Here is a 24,659-nt window from a genome sequence, read left to right as displayed (position 1 = left end):
TGGGAACCAGGGTACATTACAAGGATTGAGGTGGTTCCTGATCCCGGCTAGTGTCTGTCAGGCCGTGCCGGGCAGCGACCGCTTCAGCCCAGTCAACCATCATCTTTTGCGCTGCTGGGCTCGAGCTGGAGACCGCGATCTCCCAACCCTCTTGGTGCGTGAGGCCCCATTGGGGCGGTGGCTTAAAATATTCGCATAAAAACATTATGTGATTGAAGGTGGCTCTATGTGCGCCACATAGAGAGCATGTGGAGTCGTACCGGCCCGGGTGTGCCAAGGCCAACCAAGCTGGGGAGGGAATGGTTTTGGCTTGTAGCTGTCGCCAGATTATTTGATGGGGTTTTGAGAGAAAGGTATGTGGTGGAGCATATAAGAGTCGTTGTTCTCGGTAGTTAAGTGTTATGTTATGATAGGTGAGAAGTCTGTCCCGCGTGCTTCCCCAGTCTTTGGTATGCCCGCTCGGTTGACGAGCGCTCGAGCAGTTGAGTGGGCTGCCTCGTTACCGGGGTTGCCTGCATGTCCTGGTACTCAAGCGATGTAATGGGTCGGGGAGCTGTAGAGCCAGAGGTTAAGATTTGATGGGCGGCTGGGTGTCTTTTCCCTCTTGCGAAATTTTGAATGGCGGGTTTAGAATTGCTGAAAATGATTGTGGGAAAAGATGACTAGTGCTATGGCTGCCTCTTCGGCTTCTGCCGACGTTTTTGCTTTGACAAAGGCAGAAAATATGTGATTGAAGTTATAATAAATCACACTGATGACATATGCTGTGGGGTGACTGTATTCTGCCGTGTCTACGTAGGCCGCTTCGGTGTCAGTCGCGTGGGTTTTGTGTAACGCCTTGGCTCGAGCTTCTCGTCGTGCCTTGTTGTGAGCAGGGTGCATATATTTAGGTAGGGGTTGTACGGTAAGGTTGTCCCGGATGTGTTAGGGGACTAGGTTGCTGTTTTCAGTGAGTGGACCAATTGGTTGGAGCTTTAGCACGGCGAGAATGAACCTGGCCGTCTCTGTCGAGGAAAGTCTGTTGATCTGGGCAGTACGGTGAGCTTCCACTAGTTTTTGGATTGCGTTGTGCACTCCCATGTTTAAGAGGCGTGTGGTAGAAGTATGTTTCGGAAGGTGAAGTGCTGTTTTGTATGCCTGACGAATGAGTGCGTCCACTTTTTCCGTTTCTGCCTTTGTAAGATAGAGATACGGGAGTGAATAGACCATTCGGCTGATGACGAATGCCTGTGCAAGGCGCCGGAGATCGTGCCCTCGCATGCCTCTGTGCCTGCTCGCTATTCGTTTGATTAGTCTGATAGTTTGATGGGTGGTGATAGTCAGTTTCAAGATTGTTTCTGTGTTGAGTCCATTATTTTGCAGGAACATTCCCAGAACTCGAAGTGTGCTGACCTCGGGTACTTGGAGCCCATCTATGGTGATGTGTATGGAGGCGTGTTTTTGCTTGGTAAGGCGGCGATTGGGGAGGAACAATAGGAATTCGGATTTGGTGGGGGAGCACGCTAGGCCGGTGGATGCTGTGTGCGTTGCCACTACGTCCATTTATACTTGAAGAGTGTCCCCTATGTTTCTTACATTTTCCGAGGTGGTCCACAGGGTAATGCCATCCGCATAGAGGGTGTGGGAGAGCTTTGGGATTTGTGCTAGTTTGTGGGCCATCGGGATGAGGGTGATGTTAAATAGTAGGGGGGAAAGGACTGATCCCTGGGGCGTTTCGAGATTGCCTAGAGAGAAGGTGGGGGATTCTATAGGACCAAGTTTGAGTTCCGCGGTTTAGTCGCGGAGAAAGGCTGTGATATACGAGTGGGTACGTTCTCCTACCCCTAGGCTGGAGAGGGCGTCAAGGATTGAGTCATGTTGTATATTATCAAATTCTTTGGTGAGGTACGGAGCCAGTAAGGCTCTCATGCGGTTTCGTTGCAGCGAATGTAAAATTTCTTTGGAAATTTGAAGCATGATGTCTTGTGTGGATACGTGGCTTCTGAATCCCAGCATCATGTGTGGGAAGAGATTGCGAGTGTACACGTGGTTGTGTGATCTGTTAAGAATTACATACTCGAAAAGTTTGCCCATGCATGATGTGAGAGAGATTGGTCGGAGGTTGGTTATGTCTAATGGTTCGCCTGGTTTGGGAATGAAGGTGACTCTTGCGTGTGTCCATTCCAGGGGAAGAGTAGCTGCCTTCCAGTGCTTGTTGAAGAAGTCTTTCACGGCTTGGAAAAAGTTGTCATCGAAGTTGCGCAGAGCTTTGTTTGTTATCCAATCTACTCCCGGAGCAGACATAGTGCGGAGTTTATGCATCGCTGCTCGATCCTCCCATGTCGCTATGTCTGCATCGAGGTCAGGATTGGGCTTGCCCTTGTATGAAGGGAGGATAGTTTGAGGCGTGAGGTAATTGGCTTTTAGGGTTTGTATTAAAATGTCATCATCCATCTTTAAGCTGTGGATGAGACGAGTTACGTTGCGTTGTTCAGAGCTTTTTGTGTGATTAGGTTTCAGAAGGCACCTCAAAAGCTTCCACATGTCTCGCAGTCCGAGGTTGCCTTCCATGCGGTCGCACACCCGTCTTCATTGTTGTCGGGTTAGTTGGGCTGCATGTGACTCTATGTCCTTATTCAAAGCAGAAAGCCTTCTTTTCAGGGATCTGTTAAGCTTGTTTTTGGGCCATCGCTTCTGCAAGCTGTTGTGTACCTTCCACATATGTAGAAGGCAGCTATCGGTGACGTCCGACTCTTTGGTGTTCGGGACCTCCGACATGGCCGTGGCAGCTATGTCGCGGGTTAGGTCATTGACCCAATTTACGATTTACGGGTAATCTATTTGAGTGGGGGCATCATTTCGGAGGTTTAAGAACTTGTCCCAGTTTGTTATTTTGAGGCGCTTTTTGACATATGGGGTAATGGAGCTTAGAGAGAAGGAAGGTTGGATAAAGTAGTGGTGGTCGCTACCTAATGATGTCTGCGTGTTCGACCACTGGCATTGTGTGAGATTTTTTGTAGGTGTCTCTTCCTCGATTGCTCATTATGGCACTACCCCACTGAGGGTGGTGAGCATTAAAGTCCCCCACAATAATACGAGGAGCTGTACAGCACTGGGTTGTTGAAAATAGATATGACTTGTCCAAGCCATCTCTCGGTGGAATATAGGCGCCAATTACAGAACATACTCGTCCTTTCAGGGTTAATGTCAAACAAATGTAGTGGTTCGTGCTGTGGGGCTGCAGAGCATGGCGGACGTGCGCAATGTCTTGGCGTACACACACCAGCACTTTGCTTGTTTCGTCTGCTTCTCGAGACCACAGCAGAACATATCCAGAAAGGCGGAAAGCAGCCGGCATGTTGGGCTCACAGATCACAATCACGGGAAAGCGGTACTTCTGTACCCGCTGTCGGAAGTCACTCAGCCGACCACGCAGGCCTTGGGCATTCCATTGCATCACTACACTGCGGCGCAAGTGCATCGTCACAGAGGTAGCGTTAGTTTGTTGCGCCATTGTGAATTATTGCAATGCCAAGAGCGGCTCAAATGCGCCCAAAAACTGAACAGCAAACTTTGCTGTTTGCGTGTTGATGCTGGAGAGCAGCACCCGCATTGAACGAACCAGCTGTTTCAGCATTTCTTTCACCTGCTGGCTGTCGAGGTTGTCGGAATTTTCAGCACGTGTGGCAACCAAACTGGGATGAGGCCTGGCGATGGCCTTTGATGGTAGAGCAGGCCACTCAACATCAGAGGCGGCAGGTAATACAACAGCTTCTGTCTGATCCTTGGCCTGTGACATTGCCTGTGACATTACAGCAAGAGTATATATAACGAGATTAGACTCAATCTGTTGTGGCACCTGAGCTGACGTTAACTCTGAAGTTGACTTATCCAGGCTAGGCTTGCCTTCCGATTCCTTGTGTCGGCATCAGGAACGGTGTTTGCTACGACGAATAGATGCAGCCGCTTCTTGATGAGCCGAGTTGTCTCGCACCATCTTCTTTAATATATATATTTCGTTCCTAATTTTAGGACAGTCCTTAGCCGTTGCTTCATGGGCACCCGAGCAGTTCGCACACTTGATAGTCTCCGTCTGGCATATGTCATGAGGATGCGTACCGCCGCATCGACGGCAAGATACCTCGTTTCGACAAACAGCACTCACATGTCCGATCTTGTGGCATTTGTGGCACTGAACAGATCTTGGAACGTACATCCGAACTGGGTGTCTCACATAGCCCACTTTAACGTGGGACGGGAGGGATTCAGTTTCAAATACTAATTTAACGCACTTTGAGCGGCCGAAACGATGAACATCCACAATGCGCGCCGTAGATTTGATCAGCGTGCAGAGATCGCTTTCATTTATCTCGGGGTCAACGTCGGTGATTACACCCGCAGTAGTCTTTTTCCCATGTGCAAGAAAGGAACGGACCGGCATGTTGCCAAGCGCTCCAATTCCTTTCAGCTTGTCCACTGTAGCCTGGGATTTGACATCCACGGTCAGGACATTCTTCCAGGGATTAATTCTGACTTCGTCAACTTCACCGGGAACCAGCTGATCGAAACACTGGGTCAGGTGTTGTCTGTTTATAACATTCAGATTCGCCGTTGCCGTTGTTGGTACGAAGGCCACGGAAAAGATCCCTTGCTTTTCAGCATTCTTCTTTGGTGTCTCACTCATTATTGATGTTCGGCGCAGCTTCCTTTTCAGGCGGCGCGACTGTACAGGCGTGTAGCTGCTGTCAGAATCCATCTCAGTCACTGTGGAGTCATCTGCCGAGTCTGGAAGCTCCACGTCCGCGACGTTGAGGTGACCCGTCGAGTACGCCGCAGCATGTTCGATGGTGGCGGGTGGGCGCAGGGGTCGTGCGCCCGCCATCCCGAAGGATGACGAGATCACAAATAGCTCACAGCGATAGAAAATTCAGAAAAATGGAAGAGCGCTAGCTTCAGGCGTTCGAAAACCTCCACTTCTTCCTTCATCGCGGCGGGGGCTAGCCTGCCACCGAAGTATATCTGTTGTAGGCTGTCATTGCACCCGCCACCGCTTCGGTGGGTGATGACAGCTGTTGTAGCGCGTCTTTCTACAGCTCTTCTTTTCCTTTCTTCTCTATTTTCTCTTCTGTCTGCACGAGGCAGCGGAGGTGGCTCAGCTACAGAGCCAGTAGCAGGCTCGTGCATTTTCTTTTCCTTCTTCCTACAGCCACGCAACAACAATAACAACAACGTAAATTTCTGGTTTGTTTCATTGACCAGACGCTGGAATGCATACGCCTGTATTTGAAACCTATGGTTTACCGCATGCTGATGCAACCTCGTTGTCGGTCATAAATTGGTATGGTAGCGCAGAGTGTTTATGTTCATTTTCGTGTTTATGCTCAAATACATTTTCTTCGGAGCTCGACGTACTTGAGCAACTTGTTGCATAAATTAAAATTTTCCGAGATAACTGCAGAATCTGCACTGGAGAAATACGTAAGCCTACGCGTTGCTGTGCTGTCCGTAACATATGTGTCAGCGGGATTCCGCGAGTGACAGATATACTGCACCTTTCCTTTCCTATAACCCACTTAATTGTCTCTAATTAATTACCTATTTAACCCGTACACCACTCATTTTGTCAGCTGCACACCTTTTCTTGATTCTCTATACAACGGTACCATTCTTTTTTCGATGTACCAACTAGTTCCTCTTCCGCGAATGACTGATACCGGGCCTTCCTTAACTGTAAACTATTTAAGTGGCATTATAAATAAGCAGCGCTAAAGACGACAACGAAGAGCAAACAAGCAAACAGGGTAAACGCTGTTGTTGTTGTGGCTGTGGGAAGAAGGAAAATAAAATTCACGGGCCTGCTACTGGCTCTGTAGCTGAGCTACCTCCGCTGCCTCGTGCAGACAGAAGAGAAAAATAGAGAAAAAGAAGAGGGAGAGAAAGATGCGCGCCGCAACAGCCGTCGTCCACCACCTAAGCGATGGCGGGTGCAATGACGGCCTAAACAGATAAAAATTGGTGGCTGGCTAGCCCCCGCCGCAAGCGGCGTTGACCTACCGTCCTAGTCCCGTAGGGCCAGAAACAGCCACCCTTCACCCCAGGATAAGCGCTTACTCGCAACTAGAGTTTATTGAAGAAAACACATAATAAAAACCCAGGCCAAGTCATACCTAACCGCACACTAATCAATTGCGAAAAACCATATGGTGAGTACCCAGAAATAAAAATTAAAGAGCACTGCGGAATCTGCATTGGAGTAATGCGAAAGCACGGATGCTTTTTTGTTTTTTTTTTTGTTGAAGGATTCTGTGCATCTGTAACAGTGGTAATGAGCATATTTATCTTTAGAGAAATGCTCGAACGTTTGAGAAACAAATATTCGCAGCACTTTATACAGCACCTGTTAGATTAAATATTACATATAATACGCATAGATCAATGTACACTGGTAGTCAAGCCATTAGAATCATTACAACTCCTTTTCGTCTCTGCTCTCTTTCGAGCAAACTATGTAGTTGTTTCTGACAAGGGGAGTAAAATAGGTTCATACGGGCTTAACCATCGATGTTTAGTTTGAGAGTATAAATACATATTTATAGTCATATGATAAGATGAACTCCGTTTCTTTCAGGATAGTTTTATATCTGGCACCATGTTTTGGAAGCTTAAACGACCGAACCACCTCAGTCACTGCTTCTTGCCAGAACATGACAGCGACCAAGCGCAGTTTTTACGATGTATTCGCAGCTACTGCATGATTCGTAGCTTGCACTTTAACGTTACTGAAAATTAATTGCTGATAGTCCAAAATTTTGTCAAGTGTGTAAAAGTTCTGTAACATGGTGAAATTCATTGTCATTGAAAAAAAAACATTTATTGCAGGCTTTAATTATTGCTTTAATTGATTATTTATAGGAAGGGAAAGGCGCGGTAACTGCCTCTCTTGTTTTCTGGGGACACCTCAACCACGCCGTAAGCGAAGGGAGGAAGGTGGGAGTGAAAGTAGAAAAAGGGAAAGAGGAGCCGTAGTGGAGGGCTGCGGAGTAATTCGACAACCTGGTGATCTTTAACGTGCGCTGACATCGCACAGCACACGGACGCCTCTTCGTTTCGCCTCTATCGAAACAATTGTTGCTTGGTTATGGCTGTAGGAAGAAGGAAAAGAAAATGCACGGGCCTGCTACTGGCTCTGTAGCTGAGCCACCTCCGCTGCCTCGCGCATACAGGAGAAAAAATAGAGAAGAAAGAAAAGGAAGAGGGAGAGAAAGACTCGCCCCGCCACAACAGCTCGTCCACCACACGGTGGCGGGTGCAATGACGGCCTACAACCGATAAAAATTGTTAGCCCCGCCGCAAGCGGTTGTGACCTGCCTGCCCCAGCCCTATCAGGGGAGTACCCCTGGCTCGATACAATTGTTGCTTTGAGGTTGATGGATTTATAGGAAGGGAAAGGCGTGGTAACTGTCTCACTCGTTTTCTGTGGACACCTCAACCGCGCCGTAAGGGAAGGGAGGAGGGTGGGAGTGAAAGTGGAAAGAGAGAAGAGGAGCTGTAGTGGAGGGCTACGGAGTAATTTCGACCACCTGGGGATCTTTAACGCGCGCTGACATCGCACAGCACACGACGCCTCTTCGTTTCGCCTCCATCGAAACGCAGCAGCCGAGGTCGGGTTCGAACCAATTGTTGCTTTTTTTATTGATTTATAGGAAGGGAAAGGCGTGGTAACTGTCTCACTTGTTTTCTGTGGACACCGCAACCACGCCGTAAGGGAATGGGAGGAAGGTGGCAGTGAAAGTGGAAAAAGAGAAAGAGGAGCCGTAGTGGAGGGCGACGGAGTAATTTCGACCACCTGGGGATCTTTAACGTGCGCTGACATCGCACAGCACACGGACGCCTCAATTGTCCGTGCTCGCCACATATAGAAGAGGAGGAGGGCACGTGCCGTTTCGGTGAAGACGAGGTGGTTCTCGCACTGACCGAGTGGAGCGGGAAAGCGTTTGCCGGGATTGCGTGCGTAGGGCATAAAAGTTGGTCCTGCGTAGAACGCCGGTGCACTTTGATGCATGAAGGAAAAATGCTTTGATGGGCTCAAGAGAACGCTGGGTGTTCGATGTTACTCTCGGCCGCCCACAACCAAAGCTTTCTCTCGATATTCGGTTCAGAAGCTTTGAACCCTCCCAATTTTTTGTTTGACATTTTTTGCAGGATTTAGATCTTCCTCCAGGACAGCGTCATATAATTCGTACATATCTTGCTTTGTCGTCACCTGCCATGGTCGTCACACCATGGTCGATGGCCTCTAAGATCACCCTCGCGCGCGTGTTTCTCTCCGGCCGTTCCAATCGGCGCGCGCCCCAGCCAAACGTTGTAAGTTTGTCAATTCCTCCAGGCGCCGCCAGGCGGCAGTGCGCGCCTATGCATCGTAAAGCCCCTCTATCTCTGGAAAGTAGCGAAATTGTAAGATCTTTGCCGCCGTTTCCCTCTCCCGGCGCTTTCCTCCTCGCTCCTCTACTCTCCCCTCTCCAAAGAGAGAATGAGGCCGGGTTTTCTGGTTTGTCGTTGGCTGCCGGGCCCCCTGACGTGACAAACACGTCACCATAAGTCATCAGCGTGCGCAAAATCTTGTTTTGCTTGTTTTTTATTTTCTCGCTGCCGCCATTAAACTGCCTCGTCGTACCGTTCCTGTGGCATGCGCGCGTGCAGTTTCGTGCACGCGATGCCGTGCTGCTGCGCGTTTCAGTGTTCAAGTAGAACAGAAACAGAACATAGGAGGAGGAAGAGGAAACAACTTTATTTAACGCATTGCATTAAGCGTTAAGAATGTCCTGGGCCAGGGTTACCAAGGCCAACTGATCTTGCAGCTGGTCAGAGGCTAACCAAGCCCGCCACGTTGGGGGAGGAGGGTGTGGAAAGTGAGGAGATTGGAGGGCGACAGGGCATGAAAAGATGCAATGCTCCAAGTTTGCATAGTGTTCTGGGCAATTTGGGCATGCAGGGGAATGTATGATTCTGTATAGAAAAGATCGGGCAGGAGTAAGCAGTGTATTTAGTTGTATGCGTCTAAGAATGCGGATTTGCGTGGTAGTGAGAGATTTATCAGGAAGAGGAAGTGTACGGAGTGTTTCTCTAATGTTGTCGTAGTGAACGTTGATTTCTTTTTTGTAGTGAAGAGTAGTGTCCCACGTTGGTGGATAAGGCCAGGGAATCCCAGGCGCCCGGTGTTGAAGTTCGCGGGCGAGGCGATGCACTACCTCATTGCCTGGGATTCCAGCGTGACCAGGAATCCACCTCAGTGTTACAGTGTGGGGACGTAGTTTGGTAAGAGCTCTGTGTAGATCATCGTGTAGTTCTTCAGGAATGCGACCCGTGTGAATGGCGCGTATAGCTTGTATTGAATCAGTGTATATGGTATATTCTGAAGGGTTAGGGGGTGCTTGTGCGAGGTCTTGAATACTGGTAACTATTGGTAGGGTCTCGAGAGTCGCTGTAGGAGGAGGATCTATGTATGGACCGAGGGTATGCGTCACTACATCGCTACAGCTCTGAATTGAGTAAGCAGCCGCTCCGATATTAGTTCGTGATGCATCTGTGTAGATGATCGTGGAATCTGTCGGGTGAACATGGTTGGAAACGCGAGCGGAACGTCTGCCTGTGTTAGTGTCGGGTGCAACGTTTTTTGGAATGGGGATTATTCTGAGGTTATCCGGGAGCGAAGAAGGAAGGGTAATTATAGGGAGGTCTATAGGTTTGAGTGCAACCTGCTGTAGTATCCAATGTCCTTGTTTGGTGCTAGAAAGACGTGCCATTTGCCGGTCGCGATGTTGTTGTATGAGGTCTCCCAGGGGCAAGAACAGCCCCGTAGAGTATAGGCGCTCCGTGGACGTATGTAGAACATAGAATAGTAGAACAGAACGACTGCCGCGCTTCGCTGATTACCAACACGGCACCGGCAAGGTTAATTGAGTTGAAGAACTTTTCACAGTCTCACATTTCACTGACGAACCCATCGCCAGCCGTAATCGAAACTGTAAAAATTGCTGAGAACTTTTTCCGCAGTAACAGAGAGGGTCTCCTCAAAAAATCAATCAGCACTGCACAACTGCAGGCCCGGATAAAAGATAGCATTTCATTGGTATCTTGCTTCCCAGCCTGCCAAGATGTTGTAAAAGAGATTGTGAGTGTTTTCGTGAAAGTATAGATACAGATTTTTGTCCGAGATGAAGCCTCCAAAATATCTCCAGTGACTAGTAGTAAATGCGGTAGCAAAAGCGTAGGCATGCGGGTCGCTGCAGCTCAGATTCGGTGACAGTATGCATTCGTAATTTCATGTTTTATTAATTTGAAACATTTGTGAAAGTTGTGGTTTGAAAATCTGCATACAATTAATATTTTGCCTGTTGCCTGAATGAATCTGTAAATTGTTCAAAATTTCTGGTAACTGCTTGCATTTTTTAAATATATTCTCGTGCACATCTGAAGCTTATAATCATCGAAATTAAAATTGGATTGTAGCGTGTGTGAAAAATGTTTCTACGAAAATTATTTGCTTGCACTTCGTTTTCGTATCTTTTCATTTCGTTAAGGTTTCTCAGCATCTTCTAATTGTCTAACAGTGTTTTTCTGTGCATTTATTTTTATTTGAAAATGTGTGTTTTCAATTAATGTGCCTGCGCCAGTCTTAGGACCCTTGTAAAGCGACCAGTGGTGTGTCCGTAAAATCAAAGATGCTACTTGGTTCCAATGTGCAACAATGTTTATCGCTACATTTCTTCTGTATCTTACGACCTTTAAAGCAAACCAGTATTGTGCCAATAAAATAAGACCCTATTTTGCCTGAGTCACTTTGCTGATCAATTGATTTTGCGAAGAAATAAAAGCCACTTTTTTCACCTACACTGCCTCTGATTAGCAGCTGTAGGAACACTGCTTCATCGTTTTCTTACAGATGTGATTTGAAAATGAAAGCATACAACAATCGACGCTTTTGCTTATAGGTTAGCCAGAAGCGATCGATGTTAGAATTCGCCGGTTTGCCGCTCACACGCAAAGATGCAGAAGATTCCTGAATGCGCCATTGGCTCTCATTCAGGGTCATCTATCTGTCACCCAACACAGATGACACCATAATTGCCTGCTCAGTTTATTTCCCGTTCTTGATGCTTCAGAGTACCCGAGCGTGATGCTGAGTGCAAACATTTCTTGCCGTTTTGAGCGTGTCTTCTCCTTCCTTCTTTGTTATTGCGAACAATATGTGCCGCTAAAACCAAACATAACATTTTCAAATCGATTAGTAGTTAGCTGTGCAAAGCAGATTTAAAAGAACGCTTTAAAAGGCAGCGCAAAAAGCCCCCGCCATTCACTATCATTGACCCTTCCGCGGCGCTCCTCGAGCGCAGGCAGGTTCAGCGTGCGTGGGACTTTATCAGCGTGCCGTGCGCAGCGCTCCCGCCGGTGGGAGAGTGAAATCAGAGGAGAATTGAGGAGGAAAGCAGCCGAAGGGAGGAGAGTTTCGCTACTTTCCAGATAGAGGGGTTTTAATGCATCGATTCATGGTCCAGCCCGCTCGCTGCGTATCTCCGCTGGCGGTTAATTCTCGCGTTTTTTGCGCGTATACATTGACGAAAAATTTGTTACGAGCGTGTCACGTAGCTTTTCATTTTTAGCTGGTTTTCCAGCAAAGACTGACCGCAAGGTCTGTCCGAAATGTTTTACTACCGAAGCGGAGTGTTGATGTTCTTGCTGCGTTCACATAATGCGTTCTGTTCTACTTAGAATTTACGCATTGTGCTCGTGTAGACAGCTTTCTTTGCTTTTGAAACAGTTACTCGTCAAGACTACCTCGTGTAGGTGGTAGTCTTTGAGTGCCTAACGGTCACTCGTGAAACCGGTAGTCAATCAACGTTACGAGCGTATGCTCGAGTGGTCAAAGGCATGCATGTTTCTCAGCTGCAAGGTCTTGTAGCAGTTTGGTGAACTGATGAAACATGTTTTCCTCCCCATTTTTAATCCTATGGCTTCTGCGCTTGCTTGCAAATATAACAAATTCCAGTGGAGCGTACATCGCTACATTCTATGTGTAGCGTACATGTCGCTAGCTTATGTTGCTTATTTCGAGAGGTGCTCTCTTCTAGCTTAGCAAGAAGAGAGCACCTTTAGCTTAGCAAGAAAGGACCACGCTACTGAAACAACGAAGATAATCATAGAAAGATTGCTTAGGCCACAGCTTATCAACGCAGGAAAAATAGTAATTGATCAAGCAGCTTACCGGAAAAACAAACTGCTGAGCAAGATAGGAGCTGCGTGTTTAGTCTGGCGAGTTTTATTTTTGCGAATAGAAAACTACGCAAATATAGTCATCATGTGGTGATTGAACTTTGTAAATAACGAAATGTTTGTGTGTACTTTTTTATTGTGCTTGCCCATATTGTTTTTCTCTTTGTCCACCTCATGAGTTTTGTAAATGAAGAAACATGTTTTTTTTTTTTTTTTTTTTTTTTTTTTTTAAATTGCTCACAGTGTTTGCCTCGTAATTTGGTTCAGAAAGTGGCTAGTATCATTAACCGGCGGATGTTTAGTGCCAAAAATGTTGATAAGTTTCGCATATCATTTAAAGTTAATGAAAAATTGCTAACTAGTGTGGTATAGGCGTGTATGATAGTGCCATTCTATAGTCTATAATCATAATTCGTTTGCATTAACCCATTTGCTCGGCTTGGCCCTCTGCGTGTATAGGCATAGGAGTAAAAATTAAAAATGAAAGCACTGCACCCAGTCTGTAGCATATGCAAACAAGTGAAAACAAGAAATAAGCTGAAACTCGCGTGATAATTGCGCACATTATTGTCGACCATAAACCCTGACTGCTCATTGGAGGGTCAAATTCTGAAGTTAAAGCTCAGCTACTTTGGTCATCTGATGAGAAGAGAGGAGTCGCTGCAGAAAGATTTGATGTTGGGGAAGGTTGAGGGTCGCCGGAGAAGGGGTAGGCAGCGAACGCGATGGTTAGATGGCATTCTCGAGGCATTGCAGATGAAGCTATGTGATGTTAAGAAGATAGTGAGAGACCGGAAAGCGTGGCGTGACATGGTCCATAGGGTCACGAAGAGTCGGACACGACTGAACGCCTGAACTGAGATGTTATGGCGGGCCGCGTAGTTTAAAAACGAGGTAATAGCTTCTCCTCATTTTCGATCGTATAAGCTGATCCGTTTTTAACGGATCACTTCCGAAAACCTCGTGTATACTCATATGACGGCAGAGGTGCCTGAACATGCCCCGATTACCCTTCACCTTTATCGAACTTTTTTTTATTACGCAAGCTTGCCATAAGGCATATTATAAAAACCCATGTAAATTGTTTTCCGTAGGACTCTATCGAACTTGCGTGCTTACGATCTTCCAAGGCTGCTTAAAAACCGTGCGAAAAAAAAAATAGCTATCGTGACCTGCATCTAAGTAAGCAATAATCATGTGGCTGTGGCGGAACCCTACTGAAAAAACTGTAAGGGGCAATAACCTCACGTTTTCTCACACAATCGCACTCAATTCACATAAGAAATCACGTACAAGTCGCATATAATTGCATAAGTTCTCATAGTTTCTTGTACATTATCATAAATTATGTACGATATTTTATGATAATGATGTGCACCGTATGAGACTCTGCGATTAAATGAGATTTTATGAGGTTATTGCCCCGTAGAACTTTTGGTTTTTCAGTAGGGAACCATTTAGAGAATTGCATTCGTGCGATGGATGTTTATGTAAGTCGCCGCACTCGTAAATACTGTATTTAGCGAGTTAATGAACTCGCAAATCTACGGCGTGTATACACACACTGACAAAAAAAAAAAAAAAAAAAAAAAAAGACGCGGAACCGCAGCAGAGAGCGCCAGAGCACGCGTGCATGGTTCGGGCAGGCATGCAGTTTCGGGTAGTCGCTGCCTGACTTTGCGCATGTGGGCCTTATATTATTAGTACTTTAACGATAGCGAAATTGTTGGCTACCGTCTTGCCCGTGGCATCTTAAAGCTGGCAGCTCGACTGTGGTACGAGCGCAAGCTGAGGAAACTCGTGTTTTATAGTTGGCGCCAAGTTGCTGCATAAGTGGCGAGCGCCGCTGATCTCGGAGGCCATGCATGGTCACACTGCAGGCTGGTTTTCAGCACATAAGGCGCCACTTGAAACGAAAATAGCCCGCACGCTAGCGCATCGCTATGGACACCCTGTTTGTTTACATCGCCATCTTTAAATGTACTGCGGCCATGTGCTGGTACCTTGCTGCTACATGAGCCGGCGTGAGCAGCCCTACCGGTTGCAGTCACGGGGATTTGCATCCTAACCACCTCTTTAGATTATGCTGTCGTGCCAGATTAGGCGCAGTGCGTGCAAACAGCATGGTGATCAAGAAATTAGGGAGAGTTGTGTGTGGCATGTCCGGTGGCGTGGACAGCAGCGTTGCTGCTTACCTTCTGAAAAAGAAAGGTACCGACTTCGTACTTGGTTTCACGATGTGGTTTTTGTCAGCTAGGAAGAGAGATGTATTGCCAGGGGTGGAAGAAATGCAGTTGAAAACGAATGCAAGTTGAGAGGCAGCCTTTCAATTATTTTACATATCCCCGTTCGCGATTCGGCGGCAATAATTTTACACAAAATATTGTCAAAAAACGACGCTTGGGAAGTTGAAATGACTGAAACCCAACTGGTTTCCTCACTCATTTCTTCTTCGTCTTTCCGCTCGCGGACTGCTCTTTCCAAGCATGCTGCATTGCCCTGTTGGCAGCCAAACTTTTTGCACGCCGGGCCTTGCAGGCATGTATGTGTGCGGCGTTTTCGTCAAAACAACGCATCATATCAGCTAGTCAGTGCTGTGCGGTGGCACCTCCGGAACATTATGCGCGGCTTATTTCTCCCAGCCATGAGCATTTGTACAGTCTGCATGCAGTGACTTGATGTGTATTATGGTACAAGACTTGGAACTTTGCATTGTCTGGCGTGTGGTCGTGGTGTGTGAGTTTCAATACCCACTTGCAGGGCCCTTGACGTTTCAAATTAAGGACCTGTCAATTTTTGCAATTTTTTTTATTTTACTGCCGCAACTGATGACGCAGTTTAGGAATAAGCCCACTTGTTTTGTATTGTCTTTTCCACTAAAGCAGTAACGTTTGCAATAGTACACCAATATGGGCTGTTGGAGTAAACATTCATGCAGCTATTCTGCTGCAGTCAAGCAGACGAGTGAACGAAAAGATTGATGGCTGACATGTTCGAGGCATCCTAAAGCTCTGCCATTATTTGCACTAATATTAAATGTAGCAGGTGCATTTTTGCTTTTTATAATAAGTAGGGTATTACTCTGAAAGTGTGTCCATGATTGCTGCTCAATGTTAGCAAAAGACTTGCATAGTAATTTGTCACGAGCAGTGCTTGAGACAAGATAGAAGAAAATAAGAAGTGCACAATGAAAGGCATGCATCTTTGCTTAGTGACAATATCCTTCATATTAAGTCACGAAAAAGCTCGTGTCATAGCTGTTACATTTTGTGCCATGAGCAAGACGTCATCTGTACGCAGGTTACGATGTCACTGGCGTCTTCATGCGCAACTGGGACAGCCGAGACGCAGGCGAACAATGTGTTCTTGATGCTGAAGAGAGTGACGCAAGGTTTGTTTGCGATCACCTGGGGATACCATTAAAGACGGTGGACTTTGTCAAGCCATATTGGCACAACGTGTTCAGGTAAGGACTGTGCTCTCGGAAGTCAGGCAGACATGCGACACTGCGGAGGAATATCTCTGGTCCTAAGTCAAGTGGCATCTGTGCACTCTTCCTGGTTGACCGAAATTATTTCTTGCAGCCTCAGGCTGGCCGTTGTTATCAGTTATGCTGACGAAAAAGGTTTCATTGAATGTGCCACCTTTGTTGCAAAATCGAAGAGTAGCCTTTGCAATATGCCATTGCCAGTGTCTATCAGGAGATTACCACTTGACTAATGATGACTGTTGTGTTTATTGTTGAGTAAGTATATTTTATTTAGCTTGTTGAAGGGTTTTGAAATCATGCATGTCTTTTGGGACACAAGTTTTGCTTTGCAGAAGAGTTATCACTCTGAATTGTTAGCGACATGTAGTGAAAAAGCGCTAATATATTCACTCACTGTTGACATGGACGTGCTTGGGTCTGTATTTTTTTCCAAAGGTGAATGCAGGTAATGTGTAGTGCGGGTCCTTACTAAAGCCAGTTTGTAGTGGGAAAAAAAAGAAATCTCGTGGTAAGTGGTAGTACACTTTATACAGTGCTTTATCAGTGAAAAATCTTTGCTCGCATAAAGGGAGATCACCCACTGTTTTCACTTTCACTATGATGCAGCTGATTCGCTAATAGTAAAGTTCACTACTTTGCTTTGGACTGACAGGAGCGCAGGTTTAAAATAGGTGATGTGTATGAACTAAGGTTAAACAGTGAGCTTATGATTATTTTTATTGTCTTGGGAGTCCACTCACATTTGGTGATTTCCGATAAACAAGTGGGATACAGATCGTCAGGCTCAGCTTGGTGGTTAAGAGTTCCTTGCAGGGCTCTTTGCAGCCTAACAGGACAACAGAGAGACAGTACATGGGACAATGCTACTTTTTAATGCTCTGTTGTGTAGAAATGCGCAGAACATGCACCAAGTTGTGATGCATCATTGTCTTCATGCTACAATTTCCATACCTATCTAGAAACGTGCTTTCATTCTTGTGCAGTGTCAGTTAAGAAGTGCTCCTGCCCAGTTTTCTTGATATGGTAAGGCTCAAACAGCTCTTAGGAGATCATATCTTTACGCTTCTTCAAAATGGCCATATCATGTAGCCACACCTGGCAAAATAAAGCTGTCCTGCATATGTTATCTGTCTGTCATCCAGTTTGCGCTGCAGGACATGCTGAAAATGTGAAATGCATATGTGAGAAGCATTCATCGGGCATTTGTTAGAATGTTTTAGCACTTCCTGTGGTAACCACCTTGACTGACGTAACTGCAGCTATGACAAATGTGGGGCAAGCCTGGCAATAGTAGCAATGGCATCAAGTTACCGTATTTACCTTATGGCTGCCTGGCTGTGCTAAAGCTACGTTACTACCTGTGCAGAGAATATCAGAGTCAAGCGTCCTGTAGAACGGGATGAAAATTGAACTGAAACTTCATCTGTGCTTTCTGTTAACGAAGCCAATAGGGTTGCCTGACATTACGTTTGGCCGGAGCTGCCAACTCGGGCCTCTCATTTCTTCTTGCCGGGTGATATCAAAGTCAGCTTGCCAGAATCCTTGTGTTCATGTTATCCCTAGGCCACGCAGGCACGTCTATTTGGCTTGGTTAAAGCGGGGATAGTGGCTGGTAGCCTCATACCTTTAAAGGCAGAGCTCAAGTGTCCCCTATAATTTTTTTGAGCAATTATTGAAAGAAATACTACAGAATGGCTTATCCGGACCTTGTGTCAAATGCTAAAAAAGTTCAATTCAAATAATTTCCAAAATGCACGATTGGATTTGCTTGAATAATTTAGTATAGGCTTGGAGTGCCCAGAGCCGGGCCCTCCACCGCACGTGGGTATCCATTTGCTGTGCCAAATTTTTTAATATTTGCATACCCCTACCAGTCTTCATTTTGTGTGACTGCTGTATCGTTTCTGTTTGCATGCCTCTGTCCTGTCTGTCGTCATTCTTTTAATGGGATGGTGTTAAAAGTCCCATTACAAAGAAAATCCGCTGTCATCCTTGTGAGCGAGAAACCACTGGCATTGCTCTGGCAGGTGCTAGCTGGTGGCTGCATCTGATCATATTTGATGGTTCTTGCAACTTAATGAGACCACTTGATATCGGAAAGTTGGGAGGAGCTCCCAACTCGAGTCGCTCAATAAAGGTGGGAAACGGGAATATGAATCAACCTTCCAGTGTTCTTGAATGCCGAGTCAGGCCCACTACTCTTAGGTTACGAAGGCACATTCATATGACTCGGTTAAAGCAGGGCTTTATATGTACGCTGGTAGCCCATGCTGTTGCATCATACCCTTAAAGGCGGAACTTAAGTGTCCCCATAATTTAGTTTTTGCTTGCCTTTCAATTGTGCCATTGATTTCCATTTAAATGAAGTCAGCTAACTAACCTAGTAATTTGTTTTGTTGAATCGGTTTGCTGTTGCGAAAGGGATCCTGAGGCTCTCCCACGTCTTAGGTATTCTTTATTCTGTGTCCCTGTTATCATAAAAAATTTAATGCCAAATGGCAGTTATCCTTATAACAGTTACTATCATTCTATATGGTCGTAAGCACTTTTTTGGGTGGCTGTGACAGTAGTGTCTGTCCCAGCACAGATGGAGACTCGAGTCAAATTACGCTGCGATCGCATCACAAAAATTGCCACAAAACCTGTCGATCAGCTCTTACTCCTGTTGGTCGACAGGTCTACTGGTCAGAATCGACCAACAGGAGCGCGGCAAGCCAATTGGTTTGTGACAGTTTTTGTGATGTGATTAGATTGCAACTGGTGAATGCATAGTATTTGGAATCAACTGGAATCCAATTGATTTCCATTTGCTTTCAAGTGTGTTTTGACATATTATATTATTACAGCAAATCTTTTTCAGCTGGGAAGGGGCATTGCTGGTTGACGTCCATTCTTGCTTGTGGCATCAATTTTACTCAAATTAGACATGGCCGTCTCTCACTCTCCTGTGCAGCACCATGCTGGAGGAGTACCAGAAGGGATGGACACCAAACCCGGATGTGCTGTGCAACCGGACCATCAAGTTTGGCGTTTTCCACCGGCATGCCACTGAGAAGCTCGGTGCCGACCTGGTCGCCACGGGGCACTATGCGCGCCTGCGACCGTATACCGGTGGTCGTGAGTGCTCCTCTCCCTCTGTTCATCTTGGCCTCTTAACACACCCTGTAATGAAAACGGTGAAGGTGGTAACCAAATCTGCCACTGTGGTGGGGGATGGTGCTGATCGCCACTCTTAAAAAAGAGAGCCTACACATGACATGGATAAACACAGAAGTAGAAATATTACTTGTTTGGCACAGCACGCCAAACAACAGGCAACAAACATTGCTTTGGATCTTATTGTGCATTGTGCAGTTGTCTTTTCTTGTAGTTTCTGAGAAATTAACTTCTATGTAAAATAATTGCACGACCGACTTCCCTCTCTGAAGGACAAAGTCATTAAAAAACACATGAATGGCTACTAGCTTGTTTCGTACAGCTTAAGGTTGTACTTTTATTCAAGGACACCAAAAGAAAACAACAAGCTAAGCAAATTGGATAGATTATTGAACACTAGCAATGTTCTTTCTCTGTGGAAATGTGGCTCTGCTGCTAAGAAAATCTCAAGCACAAGTCTTGAAATCTTTTCACATGAAGTGTGCCCACAAAATACAGAGTACAGTGATGTCATTCTGTAACATCTTTGAAATGGAGCTCTTGACCCATCAGAGGCACCACTTCTGAAGACCAGAAGTGAGGAGGCCAGAAATAGAAACTGGCACGCTGGTCAAGTCAGCTGTCAAAATGTTATAGTCCACTGTGATGATTCCCATTAATTTGATTGTACACTGCCCCTGAAGACAGTGAGACCATCACTAAAAGTTAACAACATGCTGGTGTCAGGCGTTGTTGCATTCACTCTTGCTTTGCTACATGGGACAGCAACAGAACCATTCCACATGTGTAAGGTTGTTGTCAACGTGATCTACACATGCCACTTTGGAATTGAATTCACTGCTACTACACTGTTGTCAACTCGGGAGTTTAGTTTTTAGTCTGTTGACATGCAAGGGAGTGACCAACGAGCTTCCTTTGTCATCTCGCACCACGAGTGCTCCAGCAATGTCTTCTCCAATGGTTTGCTGCTTTTGTGCACTGTAGCAAGACAGGTCCACTTCTTTGGCTTATTGCATGTTTGATTGAAGGCCGGACATTTTCATGTTCATGGTTGCATTCCCAACATCCATGGCTCTATACTTTGCTTCAGCTTCTTACTCCTCAGTTCTGAAATGCAGGGGACACGTTTTGGGGAGGATGAAGGTCAGGACAGTCTGTGTTGTTACATTTAACTTTTAAGCAACCCTGTGCAATACAGCAGTCTTCGTTACACAGGGTGAGGTCCTTCGAAAAAACTATCCGATGGGCTCGGTTAGTAATTTCATTGTGAACCATGGTGGTAACTTGTGACAAGACAGGGCGTCGCATTGTGTTTGCCGCGCTTTCTCCTTGCTCCACATGGAGGCCAATGCTGTCATTTTGTACGAGGCTGGGCATCCACTTCTTTCAGCTGGTTCATTACACTGGCAAATACAAAGGCAAATGGACGCTTACTTCTAAGAACAAGTGGACATGCTTTGTGTTGGGTTGAGCAAGAGGGCTAAACATCATGTGTTTACCATGTGTACGGCAGCAATTGAACGGCAGCTTAAATGTCGCGACAGCCAGAACATATCTTAAACGGCAGCTGAAGAGACTTAAAAATTCGACGAGCTTGAAGAGAACAAATGTATAAAACTTACAGGCGAAGAATGCGGAGTCTTTTTGTGCTATCATTTGAGTTGCCAATGTAATCGGCGAATAAAGGGATGTAGGCATTCAGACTTTTCCACAGGGCACAGCAGCGGGTTGGTGCTGCAACGATGATGTAATGTACAGCGGCGCCATATTTCAAGCGGAGAATCGGTTGCTTGAAGGTACAAAACCAATGCTACCAATCACGTAGCTCATGAAGAGTTTGGTAGCATTGAACGACCCATGACGTCATGTGCATAAAGTGAACGGAAATCTTAAAATTTGGCAACGATGGATTCATTGCGAGTTTCTCTGAACCGCTTCGGCACATTGAGAAGAAGACCTTTCTCTTAAACTCTGATGACACCATTATTCTAAATGCCAGCGCAAAACCAGTTCACACGCTTTTACTTCGTACATTCTAATCATTGTATATCGTCTAAATGTCAAAAACCACTTTTGCTTCCCCTTAATGAAGCCCATGCAGGGCTTTATCTCCTACATGCAATAAGTGGACCTTCTTATCTGACCAACTGCTATTAGTGATCGATGATGCAGTTATTAAGAAGAAGCACCGTAAAATTCCGAGCAAGCCCCCCCCCCTCTCACAGGTCAAAATTACCAGAAAAGTGGAAGGGGCAGTTTCCCGGAACGGGACCGAAATTCAAGATGGCGGCGACATTTGGCTACCAGAAAAATAAAAAATAATAAAAACTCGGCGCTCATTATTTATTTTAGCAACACCAACTTTATTGAGCGAAAGATTTATGACTGCTATGTCAATCACTCTCAAAACCATCGCAAGACTCCTCCGAGTCAGTTGCAAAAAAAAGTTCACAGCATTCTGCCTGAAGTCCCCCCTGTATGCTCCAATATCTACCAGTTCGCCATGTAGATCGCCTTCCTCGGAGCCATCGTGTGCGTTAGTAATGCCGCAACCCTTGAAGGAGCGTGCCACTGTCTCGGGTACAGCAGCCCACGCCTCGGAAACAAAGTCAAGGAAATGCTGCCGCGATGGCTTCTTCAGGTTCCCTTTGGGTGTCCTGTCTTCTTCATGCATATATTGCTCCCACAAGCGCTGTAGGGAGGACTTAAAAGGCTTATTCCATAACACATCGGCCGGCTGCAGGATGCTCGTACACCCCGCATTCACTCAACTTTCTTGGAAGTTTTCCTTTTCCGTAGTTTTGCTTCAGCAACTTCTCAAAATTCCTGTCCCATTCCCGTATCCATTTCCGGTCAAACTTGAAGTGGCGAGACGTTTGACACACATTTTTTCCATTTTCACAGTCCTTTTGTACAACCTCAATTTTCTTTTCCACTGTGTAGGAATGCATTACCAACCAGGCAACGTCAAAACAAGACAAAAAAGGCTATTAGCGTACTGGCATGCGAACGACTTGGAAAGCAGGATTTGATTGGATTGGATTCTTGGACTGGATGGGGCCTGGGCGCGGTGCGTGCTAAGGAGGGGGGGGGGGGGGGGGCTTTTTCGAAACGGCGCAGAAATGTGAAATTAACAGTGAATTTAGGGGAGGGCCTTTGCACGGGTGGGAGTGCTTGTTCAGAATTTTACGGTAGGCATGGGCAGGACATGTAGTGCGAAGAGAGGATAACCGGTGGTCGCTTAGGGTAACAAACTAGATTCCAAGGGAAGGAAAGCGTAGCAGGGGGCGGCAGAAAATTAGGTGGGCGAATGAGGTTAAGTCTGCAGGGGTCAAGTGGATGCAGCTAGCACAGGACCAGGTTTATTGAAGGGACAAGATGTCTTTGCCCTGCAGTGGGTATAGCCAGGCAGCTGCTGATGATGATGGTGAGGATTTAGGTGGCTGGTTTTATGAGGTTTGAGCTACAAGCATAAACGTTTTCTTATTATGCCAAATCGGCACACACATGTTATAAACTGTGTTTGAGGCACTGCGTGCGAATATGTGAATGATCAATCATAGAGCTGAGCAATTCAGCTGTTCTAGTACGTCTTGCCAGCTGTAGATCGGCCATGCACTGGCCCTCACAGTGGCATAGCCCAAGACAGTTGCGGCTCGGTGGAGATCTGTTGGGCTGAAAATGCACCTCTTTTCTGTGTGGCGCAGGTGTGCAGCTACTGCATGCGGTGGACAATGCCAAGGACCAGAGCTTTTTCCTGGCCCAGGTGGAACAGGCGCCGCTGCAGCATAGCCTGTTTCCCCTTGGCGACTTGGAGAAGGCAGCTGTGAAGCAGATCGCAGTCAACATAGGGCTGCACAAGATTGCTGCCAAGAAGGAGGTTTGTACTAAGCTGCCTTGGACTCACTCCTCTAAGCTACATTTGAACAGGTTTGCCTTTCGTCTAGCTTGTCAGTTGGCTTGTAACTCCCAAGCTGTGTGAAGTTATCATTAGGAAGCATGGGCAGGGTCTTCTCAACAGTGGCAATTGCTGTGCCGTGGAAATTTTCTAACTCAGATCCCACACCATCCCAAAGGTGGCTCAGAGGTCAGGGCGCTTCACTACTGAGTTGGAGATCCTAGGTTCAGACACAGCTATGGCAGCCACGTTTTGATGGAGATGAAACGCTAAGCGGCTAAGCGCCTGTGTATTGTGCGATGTCTGTGCACGTCAAGGAACACTCGGTGGTTGAAAATACCCACAGCCCTCTAATATAGCACCCCTCACAGCCTGAGTCACTTTGGCATGTCAAACACTCATAAACCAAACCACCAGCATAAACCCCAATAGCCCTGCCGAGGTGGCGCAGTGGTTAGGGCGAGCTGTGGGGTCGAATCCCGGCGTCGGTGGCCGCTTTTCGATGGAGGCAAAAGGCAAGGTGCCCGTGTGCTGTGCGATGTCAATGCACGTTAAAGAACCCCAGGTGGTCAAAATTCCTGGAGTCCAACAATACGGTGTCTCTCATAGCCTGAGCCGCTTTTGGATGTTAAACCCCACAAACCAAAACTAGATCCCAATAATTTGGCAGTGTGTCTACCAACCTTGAAAAGCAGGATTTGTCCGAGAATCTGGTGCACCTAGAAAAGTTATTGGCGAACTAGTCTCTCACAAATGTAAACTAGGTTCGTTCGAGTTCTACATCACACAAATCTGACTGTGTAGTCCCATTCATGAGTACTTTTATCCTTGGCCAGTCTGTCACTGCTAGCTGCATGCGCTCCAAATATGACAAGCGACAGACCTTGCCATACCTTCATCCTGTCCTGAAATAAATGGTTTCTGGGACCTTGGCTCTCACAGTGGGCATTTTTGAAAGCCATGCAGCACGTGGTGCGACTTCCAATTTATCTCTTTTTTGAGTAGTTATTCTCGCATGCCAAACACACCATGGTAGTCAAATCACTTGATTATTTCAGGGCCATAGTGTCACGATTCAAGAGGGGATTGTCTCACTAGTTCAAAGCCGTGTTGTGGTGCAGAGATGGGCACCAGCAGCTTCCAGCTCTATGTTGTGGGCTCACATATTTATGAGGAGACAGTTATGTTCGTGGAGTAGAGATGCCAAAGTTTTGGATGTGCATATTCTTCTTTTTCTTCTTTAGGAAAGCGTGCGAGACAATAGGGCAGATGTATTGACTGATTATTTGTAAACTTTTTGATTCTGAAGTGTGACAGGAAGTTCACTTATGCCGGCTGGTTAATTTATAGTACTTGAATTTTCTTCTCATGAAATTTTGGTCTTGATCTCAGCTGCTGAATGACAGCTATGATGTCAAAGGCGAGTTTGGTCATGTGAACCATAAAAAGCAATAAAGGAACTTGTCTATAGGGGGTATTCACGTGACGTCACAGTTGACGTCAGTATGCAGCCGACGCCAACTTTGCGTCCTGTTCTGACTGGTACTAGTACGGGGCGGCGGTTAGCTTAGCTGCTCGTGCGCATCCGTTTGCTCTGTCACTCTGCCTCATGCCAGCACCGTTGTTATGAAAACTCAATCGGTATCATGAATGACAGTCCGATTTATCGGCAAAGTGTGCGCGATGCGGACGGAGACCTGTACGAAACAAAACTTTGGTACCGACCCATGTGCAGTCGATATGCGCAACTGCCCGAAGAGATGTGGACTGATGTTCGTGATATAATACAAGAAGTTGCTACTAAGGTAGTTCCAAAGCAAAAGAAATGCAAAAAAGCAAACTGGTTATCTGAAGAGGCTTTGCAAA

At 46.3% G+C, this 24,659-nt stretch overlaps 1 protein-coding gene across 1 annotated transcript in view; it reads left to right on the top strand.

Annotated features, from left to right (window-relative positions):
* Window positions 1-14,152: 14,152 nt before the first annotated feature.
* The window catches only part of LOC146178646 (mitochondrial tRNA-specific 2-thiouridylase 1), a 32,940-nt gene continuing 22,433 nt past the window's right edge, over window positions 14,153-24,659 (top strand). Inside the window, exons 1-4 of the mRNA XM_084578448.1 lie at window positions 14,153-14,460; window positions 15,550-15,715; window positions 18,693-18,856; window positions 22,603-22,775. Coding sequence (XP_084434574.1) covers window positions 14,373-14,460; window positions 15,550-15,715; window positions 18,693-18,856; window positions 22,603-22,775 — 591 coding nt within the window. The 5' untranslated portion in view covers window positions 14,153-14,372. The remainder of the gene's footprint in view (window positions 14,461-15,549; window positions 15,716-18,692; window positions 18,857-22,602; window positions 22,776-24,659) is intronic.

This window comes from Amblyomma maculatum, chromosome 9 (genome assembly GCF_055883805.1).
Source record: "Amblyomma maculatum isolate TAMU_Amacu chromosome 9, ASM5588380v1, whole genome shotgun sequence".
Taxonomy (NCBI): domain Eukaryota; kingdom Metazoa; phylum Arthropoda; class Arachnida; order Ixodida; family Ixodidae; genus Amblyomma; species Amblyomma maculatum.
The sequence above is the reverse complement of the archived record's forward strand: the minus strand, read 5'-3'. Positions and strand labels throughout refer to the sequence as shown.